The sequence below is a fragment of the Rutidosis leptorrhynchoides genome, chromosome 11 (assembly GCF_046630445.1).
Source record: "Rutidosis leptorrhynchoides isolate AG116_Rl617_1_P2 chromosome 11, CSIRO_AGI_Rlap_v1, whole genome shotgun sequence".
Lineage (NCBI taxonomy): Eukaryota > Viridiplantae > Streptophyta > Magnoliopsida > Asterales > Asteraceae > Rutidosis > Rutidosis leptorrhynchoides.
This window is the reverse complement of record NC_092343.1, coordinates 383,590,986-383,608,454: the sequence shown is the minus strand read 5'-3', so window position 1 is coordinate 383,608,454 and position 17,469 is coordinate 383,590,986. Positions and strand designations below refer to the sequence as shown.

The 17,469-nt window shown below is 32.8% G+C and overlaps 1 protein-coding gene across 1 annotated transcript; it reads right to left on the bottom strand.

Annotated features, from left to right (window-relative positions):
* Positions 1-16,461: 16,461 nt before the first annotated feature.
* On the bottom strand, positions 16,462-17,238 carry LOC139876001 (uncharacterized). Its single transcript, XM_071863298.1, has 2 exons — positions 16,999-17,238; positions 16,462-16,878 (listed from the first exon to the last, which is right to left on the bottom strand). Exons 1-2 carry the CDS (start codon positions 17,236-17,238, stop codon positions 16,462-16,464), a joined length of 657 nt encoding a protein of 218 aa, XP_071719399.1.
* Between the last annotated feature and the right edge of the window lie 231 nt (positions 17,239-17,469).

Here is a 17,469-nt window from a genome sequence, read left to right as displayed (position 1 = left end):
TGCGGTTGGTTTATCCTCTCGATTGAGGTGTTTTCAAGAATCATGAAAGATTGGAACGCAGATTGTAATTGTCAAGATACAAATGAGGTTTAAGATGAAATCAAGTGGCAAACTTGAAGAAATGTTTAGTTTCATATGTTATAATCAATATTTTAATTCATTTTAATTGTCCAATGTCATTAGTCTGTAGTTAGGAGTCCACAATTAGTAGTTCAACAATTTATATATAGTTTAATATATAATATTCAAATTAATTATTACGTGTCGTGACCCGTTATATACATGTCTCAGAATCGATCACAACTCTAAGTATATATATTATTTAGAATCAACCTCAATCCTGTATAGCTAACTCAAGCATTACTGCAAATAGAGTGTCTGTGGTTATTCCAAGTAATATATATAGATGCGTCGACATGATATGTCAAAACCTTGTATATGTGTTTCGATATTTAAAGTGTGTAAAATAAATAACAGAAGTTAAATGACGATAAATAAAATTGTGAGAATTTTAATTGCGATAAATAAATTGCGATAATTAAATTGCGATAAATAAAATGTAATACGGAATTAATCAGTTACCTAGGAACAATTAGCTAGGAACAGTTAGCGTGAATTCTTATCAAAATTCTTCTCATAGTTAAATTGTTTGTTTCTAAAAAATTTTATTTTTGTCCAATGTTTTCTTCATTATGCCACTTGTTGGATTCTGATAGGTTAAAATCCAAATATGAAATTGAATGAAAATGGTTATTCTGCGGTGAACGGATACGTATATCTGTGGGTGTAAGTAGGATAGTAAATGACTGTTGAATCAGATTCGAAGAATGTACAGTGTAACTTAATAATGTGAAATCTAAATACTTCTCGGGTATTACCTACCCGTTAAAATATTTTCACCATTAATCGTTTGTACAAAAGAATTTTTAATTACAATCTTTATGAACATATACATACATATATATTCTCTTCAGATGTAATCATGGATTTAATGAGTCAATATGATATTAAACTCATTTGATTTACCGTTAGAACAAGAATATATAATCTCTAGAACATTAGAGATTACATAATCGTCATGTCGTACGAAGATAAATGATGTAGAACGTCATGTAGAACGATGATTATGCTCGAGGTACAGATTGTGATGTTGAGGCGTGTGTTGTTGTGGTTTGTGTTGTTGCTGGTGGTACTGTTGATGCCATTGATGTTGCTGAAGCTGGTACGTTTTGCACCATATTTTCCAAGGCTACAACTTGGGCGCGAAGCTCGTTGACTTTATTACTCCGGGATGATTGTCGGTAGGAACGAGCGAATGAATAAGGTTTAGAAAATGTGGATGGAATATAATCGTGTCGAGCTACACTTAAAATGAGGCTGAAAATGGTGTTTCAGATAGGTTCGCCGGTAAGTGCTTCAGGTTCTTCGCCAAGAGAGAAATGTGGTAGATGAAAGGGATCACCTTCTTCTTGTCTCCAATGATTTAGTAAACTACGAACCCATCAGATGAATTGATGATGGCCAAATGGTTGATCCATTCCGGTCTCACTGCTTTCGGAGTTTGAGTGGAAATTCATATAGGAATAGCTGTCGGAATCCGAGGGATTTGAACTAGTTACGAGTTCCATCTCGTACGATAGAGTAACGGATTTTTCGATATGAAATGATTTTAGAATATTGGATGATATTCTAACGACATAGAATATCTATATATATAGTACTAAAGATTTCGTAGACTACGGAGGAATTTACGGCATATGTCAGGCAAGTCTACAGTAACAGATGCGCTAAGATATGAATTATCAGATACGCTAAGATATGAATTTTGTCTATACACTATTCATGCAGTCAATAAAGTAAAACGTGTCTAGACTGAGAATGATAAGCAGGTAATTTCCTAAGGATGATAAGCAGGTAATTTTCGACACGAAATGATAATCAAAACTTTTGACATGCAGACACGGTCGAAGTCCAGACCCACTAATGCATCTAAACAACTATCAGTTAGACACACTAATGCAAGACCTGGTTCGCTAAGACCACCGCTCTGATACCACCTGTAGTGACCCGCCCTAATCTATCTGGATGAATACATTACATTTGGTTACATCGCGAGGTACTTGACCTCTATATGCTATATTTTACAAACATTGCATTCATTTTTAAAAGACAAACTTTCATTTCATCCAAAGTTGACGGCATGCATACCATTTCATAATATATCTAACTATAATTGACTTAATAATAATCTTGATGAACTCAACGACTCGAATGCAACGTATTTTGAAATATGTCATGAATGACTTCAAGTAATATCTCTAAAATGAGCAAATGCACAGTGGAAGATTTCTTTCATACCTGAGAATAAACATGCTTTAAAGTGTCAACCAAAGGGTTGGTGAGTTCATTAGTTTATCATAAATAATCATTTCATAATTTTAATAGACCACAAGATTTTCATTTCCATTTCTCATAAATATACATCCCATGCATAGAGACAAAAATCATTCATATGGATTGAACACCTGGTAACCGACATTAACAAGATGCATATAAGAATATCCCCATCATTCCGAAACATCCATCGGACATAATAAAAAAACATCGAAGTACTAAAGCATCCGCTACAACGGATGGGGTTTATTGGCCCCAATAGATCTATCTTTAGGATTCGTGTCAATTAGGGGTGCACTAATTCTCAAAATTAGTGATGTTCCCTAATTCTTAGGTTACCAAGCAAAAGGGGCATATTCGGCTTCGATCATTCAACCATAGAATGTAGTTTCAATTACTTGTGTCTATTTCTTCAAACATTTATAAAAGCGCATGTATTCTCAGTCCCAAAAATATATATATATATTGCAAAAGCATTTAAAAAAGGAGCAAATGAAACTCACAATACTGTATTTTGTAGTAAAAATACATATGACGACATTGAACAAGTGTAGGGTTGGCCTCAGATTCACGAACCTATATCAAATATATATTAATACGTATAATGGTAATCGAACAAATTTTGATATTATTATTAATTGTTATTTTAGTAACTTGTACGTTTCATTAATAACTAAATAAACCTGTTTATTTTATATACTTTAAATAGATAATTAATATTTAATACAAAAATAATAATATAGTTATGCTTTATGTTAATAATATATTTTTATATAGAAAATCTTTATTTGATTTACTAATAATGATAAAAATAATAATACTTTTGTTAGAAATAGTGATAAAATTGATAAAAATAATAATGATAAAAATAATGCTAATTCTAATAATAATAATGATAGTTTTAATAATAAAAGTGATAATTTTGGAAAAAAAATATTAGTTTCAATAATAATACTACTTGCATTAATGATAATAATAATAATAATAATAATAATAAACATGATAAAATTACTAATAATAATAATAATAATGATAATAATAATAATAATAATAATAATAATAATAATAATAATAATAATAATAATAATAATAATGATAAAAATAATACTAATACTACTAATATTAATAATGATAATAATACTAATGATAATAATAATAATAATAATAAGAATTATGTTTATACCATAATCATCGTCATTTGATATCATCATCATCGAATTGCCATCATCATCATCATTATCTATGGGTTCATCATCATCCCATACCATCATTACCGTACATCATACATCATACATCATCTTCCTCATAAAATATCATTTCTCATTATCATCAACACTTCATATATATAGAAATAGATCGAATAGCAACAGTAGCAACATACGTGCATACACATGATCATATCGATTGGGCCTGATATGCTGTTGGGCTTATTATTTCTAGGAAACAGTTAAGCCAGGTTTGTTGAATGGGCTGAGCAGGAAAACAAGATCAAAGAAATAACAGTCTGTTTGTAAATTTATTTAAAAACACGAATGGCCCAAGAGTGGCCCGGTAGCAGATCTGGTTAAATTGATGGGTTGGCTTTCGGTTCATTAACAAAAATAACAGACTGTAGCATCAGTCATGATTGAAGGTTGATAGCAAGATATCGATTAGTAACAAAAACGACAAGAGAAGAAACCGGTAAATTCGATGGAGTAAATAACAAGCAAGAATGGAGTTGAGGTGTAGCAAACAGAAGCATTCGTGATCATCATTGTGATTATAACATGTAGTGTCACCGCCGTATCATTTTCTTCATTGTATCATCTTCATCGTGTAAACAGCATCACATCATCATCATCATCATCATCATCCATATTCGCTGTATCATACCATCACTATTATATCATCTTCTCATCAAACACCAATAACATCATCGTCTCTATCATCACAGTATCCTAATATTATCTCTCTTTTATGAAAACCGAAGCAGGAAACCACAATTATAGCGACCCAATATAACCTCATGTTTTTAAGGCCCACTTAATTTAGAGCAACCCATTTTAATAGTCTACTAGATTTATAAATTTGGATCCACCAATTAGTTCAATACTTGAGTCAAAAGTTTTCGTTTTAATAAACAAATTGTACCAAAAGGCAAATTGCAAACGAAATCTTTACAGCTCATCATATTTTGTAGTAACCCTAACAAGTGGGCAAGTTGTGACGACCCGGAAATTTCTGACTAAATTTAAACTTTATCTTTATATTATTCTGACACGATAAGCAATGTTTGTTAAGTTAAATCTCAAGAATTTTAAACTATGTTTATACATTCATTTAAACCTCGACCAAATTCCAATGATTCACGAACCATTAAATGAACATATATGAATATGTATGTATATGTGTATATGTTATAAATTGAAAATGTCAACAAAGTATTTAAAAGTATAATGCTTTATATGAACGTATTTGTTTCAATATGATTATCGACGAAATTAAAAAAATATATATTAAATGATTGAATTATCAGAAACATTGAATTATGATTACAAGTCTCTGTTGAGAGGTCCACTATGATTTGAGAAATCTATTCCTCTTAACGATATTCGGAATAATTTGTAAAGCTATTTATAAATAAAAATAAAAAGTGTCATTTACGAAAGTTAGACAAAAGCTAGTGGAGAATTGGTTTCCATAATATTCTATTAATCTATTTTCAAACGTACAAAAACGTTTTCAGTTTAAAAAGAACTTTATTATTAAAACGTATATAACTTTTATAAATATCTAGAATCACTTTTGACAACTCATTACTTAACCAGTATAATAAATATAACGATATTTATATTTTATTTCATTAAATATATATAACGATTTAAATTAATATTATATATATTTATACACGTATTATACATACATAGTTTTTATACTTTTACTATACTTTAACTTTACCTTTACTTTACTTTTACTTTACTTTAACTTTAATAATTCATACTTTAATAATTCACTTTAATAATTCACTTTAATAATTCATACTTTAATAATTCACTTTAATAATTCATACTTTAATAATTCATACTTTAATAATTCACTTTAATAATTCATACTTTAATAATTCACTTTAATAATTCATACTTTAATAATTCACTTTAATAATTCATACTTTAATAATTCACTTTAATAATTCAAAAATCTATTATAAATATAATTCAATAGGTTTCATTATTTCATAGAAACTTGAAAATATATTTCTCTAAACTCTCTCAATCGATTTACATATATATATATATATATTTGCTCTATATTATTTCAAGATATTATTAGTATACATAAAATATTACGACGGAGTGATGTCCGAGTGATTTCAAAATAGTTTTTTTGAATGAGTTGAAGCTAAGGAAATTATGGGTTTTAGCTATGGAGGTGATGGGTATGGTTCATGGGTATGCTCGTGAGGTCAATCTAGTGTTTATCATCTCCGTTGCGTCTACGTACTTTCCTAAAATATTGAATCTCAATATTGATACGTGAGCACTCATAACTTAACTTTTATATATCAATAGTGTATCCCTGACTAGTGCTCGAGTATATAGGATTATGCATGCTTGTACATTCGATATTGTCCTTAGATAGGTTTGTTGAATCCTGAATTAGATACATATGCTACTGAGATAGGGTATATGATATGCATGTCATTGGAAAGCTAGCGAAAAATTAAGAACTTTTCATTTAGATATCGAATGGTTTCGATGAACGGATTAGAAGTTATAGTCAACTGAATTTTAGTATTATTGTTAAAATGATTATTATTACTATCGTCGTTATTATTTTAATAGAAATATCATTGTTATTATAAAATATCATTATTACTATTATGTTAGTATTATCATTTTATCATAATACCATTTTTAGTAAATATAAATATTGTTATAGAATAATAATAATTATTATTACAAAATAATACAACCTTTACTTATTATTATTATGATCAATATTATTTTATCAAATAAATAGGGGATACAAAGATATTTTTCACCACGCGTAATATAATTACATTAATAATACTTACCACTATAGTTTTACGATATTAAGTGAACTTTATAGATTTTACTACTTAAGATATATAAAAGTATATATTATATATAAACGTTAATATAAATTTTTATTAATAAATGACTTTTATTATTATAAAATCTAATAAATATATTTAAATATATAAAACGACTATAGTTAAGTTATATAATAAACACGTATAAATTTTAGAAGTCATTTTGGGTCAAGTTGACTTTTGTTGACTTTTGCATATTAGTCTCGAGCATTAGGATTGTGGTACACTATGACTTGACCAAAAATTGTTAGACAAATATTGACCAACATATAAATATATATAATTAATATAGGTTCGTGAATCCGAGGCCAACCTTGCACTTGTTAAATGACGTTATATGTATTTTTACTACGAAATACAGTATGGTGAGTTTCATTTGCTCCCTTTTTATATATATTTTTGGGCTGAGAATACATGCGCTATTTTATAAATGTTTTACGAAATAGGCACAAGTACTAAAACTAATTCTATGTGGGTTTAAACCAGAAATATACCCTTAGCTTGGTAACATTAAACTACTTGTCTATGTACGGTAGGCGCGAATCCTAAAGATAGATCTATTGGGCCTGACAAACCCCATCCTGACTATGGGATGCTTTAGTACTTCGAGGTTATTTTAAACACACCTGATCTGGTGTACTTCAGAGGGTAAAACATGAACGTTAAGGCTTGTTACCGGGTGCCTACAGCTTATAGAATACTTTTATACACTTGCGAGTGTACATATATTTATAAACAAAAATCTTGTGGTCTATTAATATATTGAAATGATTGTTATGATAAACCTATGAACTCACCAACCTTTTGGTTGACACTTTAAAGCATGTTTATTCTCAGGTATTAAAGAAATCTTCCGCTGTGCATTAGCTCATTTTAAGGATATTACTTGGAGTCATTCATGGCATATTTTGAAAGACGTTGCATTCGAGTCATTGAGTTCATCAAGATTATTATTATGTCAATTATAGTTGGATGTATTATCAAATGGTGTGCATGCCGTCAACTTTCGTTGTAAAGAAAGTTTGTCTTTTAAAAACGAATGCAATGTTTGTAAAATGTATCATATAGAGGTCAAATACCTCGCGATGTAATCAACTATTGTGAATCGTTTATAATATATATGAACGGGTCCTTTCACAAGTGGTAGTAGGGTTGTCGTTGATGTTTTAAAAAAAATAAATCGAGTGGCAACCCCAATAAAATAATAAACCGTATAGCATTAAAGGTTTAGGTTGTTTACAGAAATATCACCATCATCACTTTACTTCATCACTTATATGCACATAACATCATCTTATCATTGTTAACATCTTTCATATGGTAACAGTCGGCAGAAGCAGGAAAAAGAGAAAAAAATAATAATACGTGCAGCAGGTTTGTTGGTTGATCTTTGGGGTTGTTTCTCGCTTGGTTGTTCGAACAGATAAAAAAGTAGAAACAGATATCAAACAGTGGCGGTGTGATTTAGTTTTGTGGGTTTGATCCGTTAATAAGAAAAAAAAATATTTTCAGTCCCGTACAGTAACAATATGGGTCACGAAGTTGGTGGGTTTGGTTTTGGAATACTCGATCGAAAACAGAAAAGTTATAATAACAACAAATCCTTCGGTTTGATAGTGGTGGTTATAAGTGGTGATCAAATGGGTTTTGTGAAGATGGTTGTTTGATCGAACAAGAAAAACAGGAACGAGCGGTAGGGATACAAGATGGTTATATGGTTGTGTTGTGGTGGCGAATGATGGTTCATTCGACTAGTAGGAAGTAAGGAAACAAAGGTGACGGTTGTTCGATGGTTGTTGAGCAGGGGTCACGAAAAAGAAGAAGAGGGTGGAAGTGGGTTTGGTGTTTGAGTTGTAATTACAGGAAAATAGATGGTAGTAAGGTGATGACGTGGTGGTGGTATTTGTTTACTATCGTTTTAGTGATCGAAGAATATGAGCAAAACAACAACGTCTCACAATTGGTATGGTGATGTAGGTGATTGATCATGTGATAAATGATGGTTTGATGATGAGGCATGGTGAAAGGTTTATGTAGAGAACAAGTTAGGAGATAGGTCATTGTGGTTCACATTCACCTCTATAAGTATGTATCTATATAGTGTATATATAATATTGATTTAGTGAAGGAATCAATCACTCAAACAAACACAAACAAACACAATGTAATTTAATTAATAATATAATAATATTTAACTGATATCATGTGAATGGAAAAGAAAGAAATATGCACAATTAGCATTACAGTGAAGCCATCGGTACTTTGTACCTATTCAGTCGACATCCCAATTTTTCGGATATTATTTCGTACACCGTTGTTAATCAGCGGCGTATAAAAGTATTTAGAAAAATTTCATGTTTTTAAATTAACTATATTTATTTATTTTGGTCATTATGGTATAAAATTCGATCCTTAATTTGTTAAATAAAAATTACATCAACTGTCCCTCTCATTTCTGGGTAAAATAATAAAAGTGTTAAAATTTAACAAATAGTTCTTAAATATATTTTTAATAAGTCTAAAATTTATAGAACACATTTTCGTATCACCGTTTATTTTAAAATTACATAAGTTTGAATTTAACTTGCTTAATATCAATCGAAATATCAAACGAGTATTACAATCATTTAATATTTATTTTTAATATACTTTATTTATATATAGAGATATATTTTAAATAATAATTATTATAATATCCTATTTTTATTTTATTAATTTTTAATAACAACAACATATAATACCTCAAATTATATTTTGAATTATTTTATATATACATATATACATATCTATTTACAACTAATTGTTCGTGAATCGTCGGGAATGGTCGAAGGTCAATTAATTATATGATACAGTTCAAAAATTTTAAGACTCAACATTACAGACTTTCCTTATCGTATCGAAATCATATAAAGGTTAAATTTAAATTTGGTCGAAAATTTCCGGGTCGTCACATATTGGAACCACACCTTACCGCCAAGTCTATGGGAAGGCATGTCATATCCCTTTGGAGATAGAGCACAAATCACATTGGGCTCTTAAGACATGTAATCTCGATCTTGAAGAAGCGGGAAACCTTCATTTGAACCAACTTAATGAGTTGGATGAGTTGAGACATAACGCCTATGAGAACTCACTCATATACAAGGAAAAGACCAAAATTTGGCACGATAACCGTCTTAAGAATTCGAAAGAATTTAAAGAAGGTGATCATGTTTTGTTATTCAACTCACGATTTAAACTTTTTCCTGGAAAACTCAAGTCCCGATGGATGGGACCATTTTTTATTAACAAGGTTTTTCCATATGGAACGGTGGAATTAAGGAATGCGAAGGGTGATGTTTTTAAAGTAAACGGACACAGGGTCAAACTGTATGTTGATGGACCCAGGAACATTGAAGATGAGGTAAAACTCGTTTTCAACCCCAAAGCTACCTAAAGTTTGGGGGAGAGTCGGGTGAAGCGACTCGTTTTAAAACCTTCACAAATGTTAGAAATAGGTTTTTGTGTGATTTATATGATTTTGAGTGATTTTTAATTTTTGTTGAATACCATTACGTTCACCAATCTGTTACCAAACTTACTGAACTGACAAAAAGCGGAAAAACATGAATAACACAAGGTGCGCGCCGCGCACCTATTTTCCATGCGCTCGGCACACTCAACAGAAAATTGGTCAGAAGGTTTTCATGTTATGATCATGAGTGCGCGTCGCGCACTTTAATGGTGCGCTCAGCGCACCCTCCCGTTTAGCTCAAATCTATTTAAATTTTTGGTGTGGTCCACTGCTTTATCACCTCTTTAACACCACACATTCATTTTTCACTCATTCCTTACCCAAAATTGCAGATTCATTTTCTCTCTTTCACTAAAACATCCAAACCTTAACTTCAATCCTTCAAATCTTAACCAAATCTTCTCAAATCCAAGCCTAATTCAAGATGCCTAGGGTATGTTCATATGATTCCACTTAATTTTCTTTCTATAACTTCTATTTCATGCTTAATTTTTCGGATTGTTTAAGAAATTTATGTGGGTTTTCTTGAATTAGTAATTTTTATAAACATTAACCTGCTTTAGGTTGTTATAATTGATTCGTATGCCTTGAAATCATATTCCATTGTGTTTTAGGGTATATTCATGATTCTAGGGTTTATGTAGACTTTAAATTAGAATTTTGGCTTTGAATTTGATTGAATATGGTCTCTAGCTAAGTGTTTGTGAATGTTTTGAGAAATTTTGAGCAATTCATAAGTATGTATCACAATTGAGCAGGATATGGTTGTTCATGTTTTGGAAATCTAGCATGTTTTGGTTCTTAATTGATATAAATGATTGAAAATTGTTAAGTTTCCATCACTTTATGTCTAATGTGATAGTATTGTTAAAGGGATGAGAATGATATGAGGTTCATGTTCAAATTTGGTTTCTAGAACGCTAGACTAACTATGTTAATCTTGATCTTTTAAGAAAATGTTTACATGAATGATTAACATAATTATGTGCTATATGTATTTTTGAACATATACTTGATTTATGATGAGCTCACACTAACGCATACTATTTTCTATGCGCCTCTTTTGTTTTGGTGTATGTTTTTTGTATGCAGTACAACTTTAGGACAAGGAGAAATCAACAGCAAGAAGAACCTTTACACCGGTATCGTGAAGAACATGAGCACTCATCTGAAGAACGAAATTCTTCACCAGATGAAAAACATTCTTCACCAGAAGAATGACAACAATCACCGGATCAAAATGACCCAAGGCTTTGGCTAGCCTATGTCCGAGACCATCCAGATTACACAAGTGCTTATAATTGGGTGGCAGAAAAATCATGCGATGCAACGTGGTATTTTGACCCGGCTCCATTGGTGGAAGCACGGGAGTATGATAGAGTGGCTAGAATGTTAGAGGTACAATACCAGGTTTTAACGGGCAGATTAATAACAATCAGGGCATGAGAACGAATTATGAGGTTCAATGATGTTATATACCCACAGTTATGCAAAGAGTTCATAGCCTCTTTACGTTTTGATCTAATTATGGATCCAACAAGTCAAAAATTTTTGAGATTTCATTTAGGTGGGATCGATCGGGCACTTTGCCAAATTGAGCTTGCTCGAGTATTCGGGCTATATGCCGAACTTGATGATGACCAACTCAATGCTTATTTGCGGTCATCCGAGTACTATGAAGATTCTTATGATCCACGCCCATTTTGGACCGATATGACAGACACTCAATTTTCCGCTAGCCGAAGCAAGTTTACTGATATAACCAATAAATATAAAAGAATGATTCATCGGCTCGTTGCATGTACTTTTAATGCAAGAAAACATGGCACCAATAAAGTAACACGTCTCGATGTTTTTCTTGTAGATAAAATCTACAACAAAAGCAGTGTCAACATTCCATCTACGTTGGCAAGTTATCTTGATAATTCAAGGGGAGATAGAGGGTTGAACCCGATTGTTGGTGGGCAATACATCACCTAGATTGCTAGGCATTTTGGTGTCGATTTATCTCGGTTAATTCCAAACAATACCACAATGAAGCCTTTGAACAAAACTTATTATTTGAATGCAGAATTTTTGGCCTATAATAATCATCAAAGGCTTATTCCATTAGTTCTGAGAGTAAACGCACCGCCCCGTGCAAATGATCATGAAGCCGGAGGCAGTGGTGTAGGAAGAGAAAACGAAGAAGAAGATGTGCATATGGAGGCACCTGAAGAAGAAGGTCAAGAGGACCCACCACAACCAAAAAGGAGAAGGCATAGGCACCAACAGAGGTCAAGGGAAGATGAATTAGGTGAAATTATTATGGGCTTCCATGATATGCGAGTCGGTTACCAAAATAGAGATAACCAATATGAGCAACAACAGACACAATTTCACCAATTTCAGGAAGAATAGAGGGAGCATAACAGGGCGTCAAGGTATGATCAAAGGTGGGGGAACTATAGGGGCGATTGGCTTCGCCATAATGTTGGATTGTATATGCAAAACCCCCAAGAGTATTATGCTACCTCCTACCAAAACCCGACCTATTACCATACCCCAAACCGAATTCCTAGTCCTCTGTTATATGATGAACAAGCGTCCATGCAAGATGCACAAAGACGCTTTAAGGAACAATACCCGCATAGAAGACCTAGGAATGATGGTTCGGGCACCTACTCTGGCTGGCCTTTTGGTAACTTCTTTGGTGACAATTAGAGGGCTCATATGCCCTATTTGCTAATATTTGGTAATACTTTGGTAGTTTTCAGAATGGTTTTTGGTTTGTAATAATCTTTAAACTATTTATGTTGTAGAGATAACATTTGTGGGTGGTTGTGTTGAATACACCACCTTTATCTATATTAGTTTGTTTGTTTGTTTGTTTCTTATTGTTAAGGTTTAGTGATACTGACATTAAGTTCAGCGAGGTACAATTAATTTGGAATTTGTGATAGAGATCAAGAAATGAACGATGTTCATATGCTGGCATTAAGTTCAGCACCATCGCTCACCTAAGTTTCACAATCTCCGGCTTTATACCAAGGTTTTTCGAACTCTTTTCACACTAATGCCTTCGTGAATTTTTTTAAAATTTTCTGATTTTAAGTAATGAGGGCCTTACTTAATCTTAAGTGTGGGGGGAGGGTAATTCTCTCGGGTATGCAGCTTGGACTTAATTTCGCAATTTATTAAGAAATTTTAAATTTTAGAATTAAAAAGTCTTAGCGAAAAAGGCAAGTATGGGGGAATTTTACTAATCGTTTTGAATTATTATCACAAAATTTTGCAAAGTTAAAATGATTAAAGTACTTCTGGCTTGAAAATAAAAGAAATAAAAGTCACTAAACGGAAAGGATGCATCTAGTCCATCCTTGAAGGAAGTAAAGTCTTCCGAATTGTGCCTTACTTGACATAGTAAACTTCCTAAACTATATCATTTCATACCCATATCATATCACGATATAAAGGTAAAGTGGGAAGGGAAAGTCTTGAACTTTCAAACCCGAAAATAAACTTGGTAGGGTAAATCCAAGGAGCTGTCCAGTGTAAAAGGTATTACGGTATATAAGCTGGAGCAGGATCTGTCCCGGTTCGCAGTTTTAACCCTGGATCTAAATTGTACAAATTGTCATGAAAGACCGATATTTATATCGCGTCAGGGGGCACCCGGTTAAGAGTTCCATGATACTACAATCATGTGGGCGAATAGCTTGCTAATCGCCGACTGAGACTTCGGTTTTCAGTTACCCTCAATCGAAATTTGAGGTTAAAATTGGAAAACGTGTCTAGTTTAAAAACTAGCATTGACATTTTCAAAATCTTAAAACATTTTCTCAAAGATCCAATTTTCCCTAAGGATCCAAATTTGTAAAGAACTTTCACCAAAGTTCGTCTCTCCCGAAAAAATCCAAATGTGTGCGTGTGTTTCATATACTGTGTGTGTACCTCAACGAGTGTGTATTCCAAATTGTGTAAACATGTGTTCATAAAAGCGTGAGTTTGTATTCTATAATAATGTGTGAGTATGTATTCCAAATTGTGTAAACATGTGTTCATAAAAGTGTTAGTTTGTGTTCTATAATAATGTGTGTTTTGCGTGCTTCGTGTGACTAATGTATTGAGTACTTCAAATTATGTTTGAGATTCATTTATATTATTGTTTTGTATACGAATGATTAGAACAAGACTTGCTTGAGGACAAGCAAGAGGTAAGTATGAGGGGATTTGATATTGCTCAAATTAGATATATCTTTAGTCGCAATATCGAGTCTTATTGATGTTCATTTCGTACAAATACATTGTATTTCCGTTTGTATTTTATATTATTGTAATGTAGTCTAAAATCATTGTAAACTTGAAGAAACATTTAAGAAAATGGATGATAATGCTCAGAGATCGAAACCAAGACCAGAAATCCAAGAACAGTGAGGAGCGCTCAGCGAACCACTAAGGGTGCGCGCAGCGCAAAATGCCATATTTTGATCAGAAGATTTCTTGGACAAAACCAAAGTACGCCAAGCACAGTGCGCGCCGCGCAGTACTGTGCGCTCAGCGCACCCCTCCGCACACTTTTACCAGTAAAGCAGATTTGAACGTGCGATGTCGAGCTGTAAAGCAAATGTGTAGTAGGTGAACTGTGCGCGCGGTGCACTCTTTTTGGTGCGCTTGGCGCACCTCACTTTCCAGCTACTGTTCAGCCTATTTAATTCCATGTCCAGCTTCATTTCAAGGGGTACCAGTTTCCTTTCTGTTCTGTAACTAAAACATACGAATTAAAGTAATTCTTGGGCTTATCAAAGTGCATCTATGCACTTAAATCATTGAAGAATCAAGGATCATTCAATAGCTTCATCCAAGATTACTCCTAAAAAAGGTCAATCTTGTATTACAATGAATTCTATCTTTGTTACTGTTTTGTTTAAGTTTTCAAGCATGATTGTTGGCTAGTCCATTTTATGTTCATCTAGATAAATAACCGAAATGTTGAATGTTAACTATTGATTGATTGTTATTATGCACGATAGTTTGATGTTTGAATACAAGAACCATTCTTGTTAAGTTTAATCTTTTCGATTCAACTAGTTGATATGTTCATTTGATTAAGAAGTATCATCTTGTTAAGTTAATTTATTGATTTACACCTAGTGACATGTGTTTATCCGTCTTTTACCAAAAGGGATAAGTTGAGTTCAAATGGTTAATTTACATAAGAATGTAAGAACGACTCTTGTAGATACTTTGAAATCGCTTAATTAGTATGTGTAATTGTTTAGGAGAATGGCCAATTCCTTAGAATATGTTATACACACTTTCAACTACCTAGTTCCATTAATTAACATGTGTTAGTGATTTGCCTCATCTAGTGACGTTTATAGGGATCTTATCATATCACTTAGTTAATTATTTGGGTTGGGTGAATTGAGCATTTAACCGGACCAAGGGAATGAACTAAGTTAAACCATTAGTTGATATAGGAGTGGATCATGTACAACACACCATTGACTTGATCATTCTTCAAGTCTTCAAACTAGTTGAATTAGTTGATTACAAATAGGAGGTCTTAGATGACAAGAACATCACTTGCGTCGTGTAATCCCGTTTGAGTGTTTGCGCAAGACTACTCTTGGTAAACCAATTAAGTAGTTCTCGTGCATAACCAATCAATTCGATCTTAATCCTAAATAACATTCAACATTAAGGGTAAAAAGTCTAGATGAGCATATTTCCTTAATTTGATATCAAAACTATCTTTTACTTTCATAAACTTAAAATACCAAAAACATTGTCTTTTAATCTTATTCATCACTTGATTCGCCCATCGTAAAAGGGCAAACCAAAATATATCTTGTACTTGTAATTCTTTTAGTTACTCATAATTTAGTTTATAATCCTAATTTGACTTAGATATTGTCCTTGGAACGATACACGGATTTTACCATTTACTATACTACTACACGATCGGGTACACTGCCCGCTAGTGTGTAGCAATCTTTAATCGGTATTTTTCCATACTATTTCATACAACAATTCATATACCACGATTTGCACATCAGTTCCCTCAACCACGCCCATTTGCCTTCACATTTTGCACCATCCCATGAAAGTCTATCTTGGATTGTAACGTCTAGATACGGCTCTAGTCTTGAAAGTCTTTTGAACTTGTCTTTAAGTTTTTCATTTCCAATCCATTCCTCGTTCCAAAATGAAGTAGAAGCTCCGTCACCTATTTTCTTCACAAAAAAGTTTCTAAATGCAAGACCGGTATGTTCAATGTTTACCCCCGTATTTATAATTCCTTTCCAAATTGATTTAAATGAGTCATTTTGAAAAGAGTCATCAATTGCTAGTCCACCCGAGGTCCCATAAATACTAGAAATAACCTTGACCCACAAAGAGTTGGTTTCGGTCTTAAACCTCCACCACCATTTTCCAATCAAAGCCATATTTTTTGTTCTTAAGGAACTCAAATTTAATACCCCATCCCGATAAGGTAAAATTGTTTCTTCCCATTTAACCCAAGAGATTTTTGATTTGGTACCCGGCCCGCCCCAAGAAAAGAACGTCTTACACACTCAAGTTTTTTAAGCACACATGGCGGAGCACGGAAGAGCGAAAAGTAGTACAACAGGAGACTATTCAACACCGAGTTTACAAGAGTCCAGCGCCTAAGAAATGAAATCGATCTATCCCTCCAATTCGAAAGTCGCTTTTCAAACTTGTCTAAAACCGGTTTCCAACTCACTTGTTTTTTCATGTTACCACCGACCGGAAGTCCAAGATAAATAAAAGGAGTAGTGCCAACTTTGCAATGAAATAACCGAGCCATATTCTCAACTTCAATCTTATCAACCCCAATTCCAATAAGGTTACTTATGTGGAAATTAACCTTAAGTCCCGACGTTAATTCAAAACATTTTAGAAGTTTCATGAGATTCCTAATATTTCCTTCACTCCATGAACCAAAAAAGATGGTATCATCCGCGTATTAGAGGTGCGAGATGAGTACTTTATCCCAACCTATTTCTACCCCTGACAAAAAGTTGTTTCTCATGGACATTTTTGTTAAAATATTCAATCCTTCCGCCGTCAAGATAAAAAGAAACGGGGAAAGTGGGTCGCCTTGCCTTACCCCCCACTCAAAGTTGAAACTTATTGGTGATCCGTTAACAAGAACCAAGATAGACGCCGACTTTAAACATGCAAGTATCCACTTTCTCCATTTAAGCCCGAATCCCATAATTTCCATTATTTTGATTAAAAAATCCCAACTAAGCTAATCAAAGGCTTTTTCGAAATCCACTTTAAAAATAACGCTTTTAAGGCGCTTATGCTTTAAATATGAGAGCGTTTCATTAGCAATAAGGGCCCCATCGAAGATATTCCTACATTTGATAAAAGCGCTTTGTTCAAACCCGACAAGATTAGGGATAACCTTTTTAAGGCGGTTGGAAAGGAGTTTTGCAATCACCTTGTAGAA

Bases quoted from the DNA above. Each gene is read 5' to 3' on its own strand.
- LOC139876001 (XM_071863298.1), bottom strand. From the start codon at position 17,238: ATGGAAATTATGGGATTCGGGCTTAAATGGAGAAAGTGGATACTTGCA. The intron at 16,879-16,998 runs GTACTCATCTCG...TCGGGACTTAAG, and splicing joins TAGAAATAGGTTGGGATAAA to GTTAATTTCCACATAAGTAA.